The sequence below is a fragment of the Teleopsis dalmanni genome, chromosome 2 (genome assembly GCF_002237135.1).
Source record: "Teleopsis dalmanni isolate 2A chromosome 2, ASM223713v2, whole genome shotgun sequence".
Classification (NCBI taxonomy): Eukaryota; Metazoa; Arthropoda; class Insecta; order Diptera; family Diopsidae; genus Teleopsis; species Teleopsis dalmanni.
The window spans coordinates 210,480,616-210,484,448 of record NC_051847.1 but is presented as its reverse complement, the minus strand read 5'-3'; the positions used below and the strand labels follow the sequence as shown (position 1 = coordinate 210,484,448).

Here is a 3,833-nt window from a genome sequence, read left to right as displayed (position 1 = left end):
CTTGATGTATAAATTTCATAAAGAGTACCATTGGAAGTTATTTTATTCATTTGAAACCACGCAGCCAGCGACCGGCATTTGCACAAAGAAGCAACATAAAAAAAAAAGTTAAACATTTGGTTTTGAAAGAGGGACTTCCCCTAACAGGAAAATGCATTTATATATAAAACAAAAATTCGGCTTACAGAATGCACTTTCCCCATATGCCTATCGATACGGAAAAAAATTTTGCTTCGAGATATAGAGAAATTCGAGTTATAGAAACTGAGAGTACAAACTGAGAGCGTAACACAAATAAAGTGACAAATTTCGCTCTTTACACAGATTTTCATAGAACAACTTTGTATAAACAGCTGATTTATACATCAACACAAATTTTTCTTCAAATAAAATATTCAAGTAAAGGCTGAGTAGCATTTTCAAATTTCGACAGGGCTGTTACATTCTCTCAGATGCTCTCATTTACTCGAAAATTTACTGGTAGAACGCGCTTGTGTACACACAGTGTTACTCATATTTACTAAGAGTAGCTAATGGAACAGACCTAATATGAATTTTACACTATTATACCAGGATGTCTATAAAATGTTTTTGCTCTTAGTTTTTACAAAATATTTTGTTTAAATAGGTTATTTCATTTTAACAATTATTTAGTGCATATCTCATGCTTTAGGTAGTTCGAAAAAGAATTCCATTAATTTCCAAATATATGTATATATTGCAATAAGTTGCAATAACAAGGCATTTTGCACATGATATAAATCTGTGTTAGTTCAGTGTGTTTTTTTTTTGTGGTGAGGAGGTGGAATGATTTATGCACCATCAAATATGTAGTATACAAACTAAAACACCCCCTCTTCAGCGAGACTTATTCCCCCTCGGAATCGCTTTCGCATTGCTTCAAGGAGGGTCTCTTATGTTGGCATTTCAAGCCACGCTCTTATGATTTTCGATCTGCGTCCAGACCACCACTTTCCACCGCATTTTCTTGGTGTCTACTCTATTTATTATATTTTTCATTCTCTAATTTCTTTTTTTTGAGGACTTGAATCACATATAACTCTATCGTTCGCTAACTCTCTGGGGTCGCTTTCATCTTTTCAACTATTTTTTCGGGATTTATAGGACCAATTTGCTCTATCATCTCTTCTTTGTTTGTGAACCATTTATTACAGTAAAAGAAGGTGTTCTCTGCGTCGTCACAGTCGCGTTCGCCATAAATGCAGTTCGGCAAATCCATCCATCCCATGCGATACAGGTACTTACAAAAGTATTCATGTCCGGTCAGCATCTGAGTGAGATAGTAATATCTGTCTCCCAATTTCCGTCAATCTAGCTGTCCATCTTATTCAGTGTGTATTGGACAAACTTATTTTTATTGAACATCCCTGATTTGTGTCAATATACGCCACATATTCCGTTAGTTGAATTGTTTTGTGTTTTGCGCCATTCCTGCATTTTGAAGAGAATATTTTATAATAAATTGCGGTGATTTATTTGTCAAACTTGTAATAAATTTAAATTCAAAATAAATATAAATTACTTATAACATAGTGAACATATAAATTCAGAAAAATATTTTGTTTACGAAGAACGCATCCAACTTTTTTCGGAACAAAAAAGATTTCTCAATTGCTTTAATAAATTGCTTGATATTGTTTTCTTATTTCGTATTGTTTTAAATAAATATTTAATATGTGAACTCTTTTTATAAAATTCGATTTGTGTAATGTGTTTCACTGAAATTTGCACATTTTATTAATAGTGATGTTTGTTTACTTTATTTAGTTTAAAGTAATCCGGACGCAAGCGAAAACGGACCATTTAGCTTATAAGTTTCGGATGACCAATCTTTTATAGCTTGGAGGATTAGAAGGTAAGTACAAAGCACATTATTAGAATTTATTAATTGCATACTTTAATTAATAATATTTTATTATTTATTTTTATTAATAATATTTTATTATTTTTTATTATTAATAATATTTTATTATTAATAATATTTTATTATTTATTATTATTAATAATAATAAATTATTAGAATTTACTAATTGCATACACTAAATAATTATTTAATTACTTATTATTAATATTATTATTATTTATATCAAGCATATTTTTGTTTTTATTTATTAACATTTTCATCATTTACCTATGAAAATACATATGTATGTAATACAGGGATATACATACCACGCACATAGCCAGATATCTATATCGGGAGGACTTTTAAAATATTTCAATAATATAAAAAAAAAGTTATTATGAAGTTATGATAGTGTATACATATAATTCATCGGGTCCAGTTTCAGTCATTCAATCCCCATCTGGCTACGGGCCCGATTCAGATATAGCTCGGTGAAATGATAACGTCATTTTCAAAAACCAAATGTTACCAAGTATGTCTATTTGAAACTAAAATTCTGTCAAAGAACAATAATATAAAAAATATTTTTATATTGTTCATATTTTAGTTAAAATATTCCATTAATCTAAGCATTTTATAATAGTAAATTATTTAAAATTTTATAATTTCACATTACGTAAATCTATATTGTGAAAAACACTAGCTGCCTTTCTGTTTTCAATAACTAATTTTTTTTAAACAAATTTTTTTAGAAACATATCTTTTCATATTAAAATCTATTATAGACCACCATTCAAAACATTGTGCAGAGTCTTATTCAATGAAATAGAAACCGCCAATTTTTCAAGGTAACCATATTAATATGTGTTAAAATCGAAAGAAAAGAAACTATTAAAATATTTTTTTTCTTCAAATTAATGCAATCTAATAAAAAAAAAAAAGAAATGGGTGAAGAGGACGAAAAAAAATCAGACAATAAACCTTTCTGTCGTTTTGGATGTGGATTCTACGGTTCCATAAATACAGATGGTCTATGCTCAGTATGTTTTAAGCTCACAGCACAAAATGGCAAGAAGAAGCGATTAGTTCTTAGTAAAAATACAGTTGGGCCATCTAATGAAAGCATGCTAAAGGGTAATAGTAAGACAATGAAAAATGTTGCTGCTTCAACTAACGAAGAATCACAATTACTGTTACCGTCAGAAACAGACCCTAAACCATCTGCATCTAAGTCTGAAGTAAATGCCGAACCAAATTCCATTGAACCCTCTACAAATCCAAATGATAACGCTTCTGGTTCAGATCCTGTAGCATCTGGTTCTAATCAAAATGATGGTAGTTCCCATGAGGCGGATAAACCGGTCAAAAAAAAGATTCGATGCGCAAAATGTGGACGAAAAGTAGGTCTTACAGGGTTTGAATGTAGATGTGGACTAATATTTTGCGCAGCTCATAGATATTCAAATACTCATAGTTGTACATTCAATTATCGTGAGATGGGTGCTGAGCAAATACGTCGAGATAATCCACAAGTTGTTAAAGAGAAGATTGAAAAAATTTAAGTATTGGTAGAAATTATTTAGTGCTTTAATACAACAATTTTTTTCTTATAAAATACCTAAAGATTTGGATGCGTTTCTATTAGCACTAAGGTTATAAATTTATTTCGGTTTATTTTTCATAATCAAAATTTTTTTTTTCGTTTTTTTTCATCAAAATTTTTCTTGCACGGTATTTCTTTCTAATACTTTATAATAAATTTTTAAATTATAGTAATTGCAAATGTGATTTTTTTTATGCATAATAAAAAAGTATCCTAAAATATAAGATAGATCATTGCTATATAAAAACATCTAGAGTAAAGAATGGTAATAATAAATGGTTTAATGCAAAATAATCTTACATTTTTTCTCTATTTCTCTAAAGATTAATTTTTAGAGCGGAGCAGGACTGGGTAAATTTATCA

At 29.3% G+C, this 3,833-nt stretch overlaps 1 protein-coding gene across 2 annotated transcripts; it reads left to right on the top strand.

Annotated features, from left to right (window-relative positions):
* The first annotated feature begins 1,488 nt into the window (after positions 1-1,488).
* LOC119681572 (AN1-type zinc finger protein 6-like) lies at positions 1,489-3,585 on the top strand. 2 transcript variants are annotated; one of them, XM_038094809.1, is made up of 4 exons: positions 1,489-1,508; positions 1,789-1,876; positions 2,653-2,715; positions 2,810-3,585. In XM_038094809.1, the coding sequence occupies exon 4, from the start codon at positions 2,812-2,814 to the stop codon at positions 3,427-3,429; it is 618 nt and encodes a 205-aa protein (XP_037950737.1). In that variant the 5' UTR covers positions 1,489-1,508; positions 1,789-1,876; positions 2,653-2,715; positions 2,810-2,811; the 3' UTR covers positions 3,430-3,585. The 2 variants fall into 2 exon arrangements, with proteins under 2 accessions (XP_037950737.1, XP_037950738.1); XM_038094810.1 differs by lacking the exon at positions 1,489-1,508 and adding an exon at positions 1,704-1,726.
* The last annotated feature ends 248 nt before the right edge of the window (positions 3,586-3,833 follow it).

Coding starts and splice junctions, on each gene's coding strand:
- LOC119681572 (XM_038094809.1), top strand. CDS start 2,812: ATGGGTGAAGAGGACGAAAAAAAATCAGACAATAAACCTTTCTGTCGT.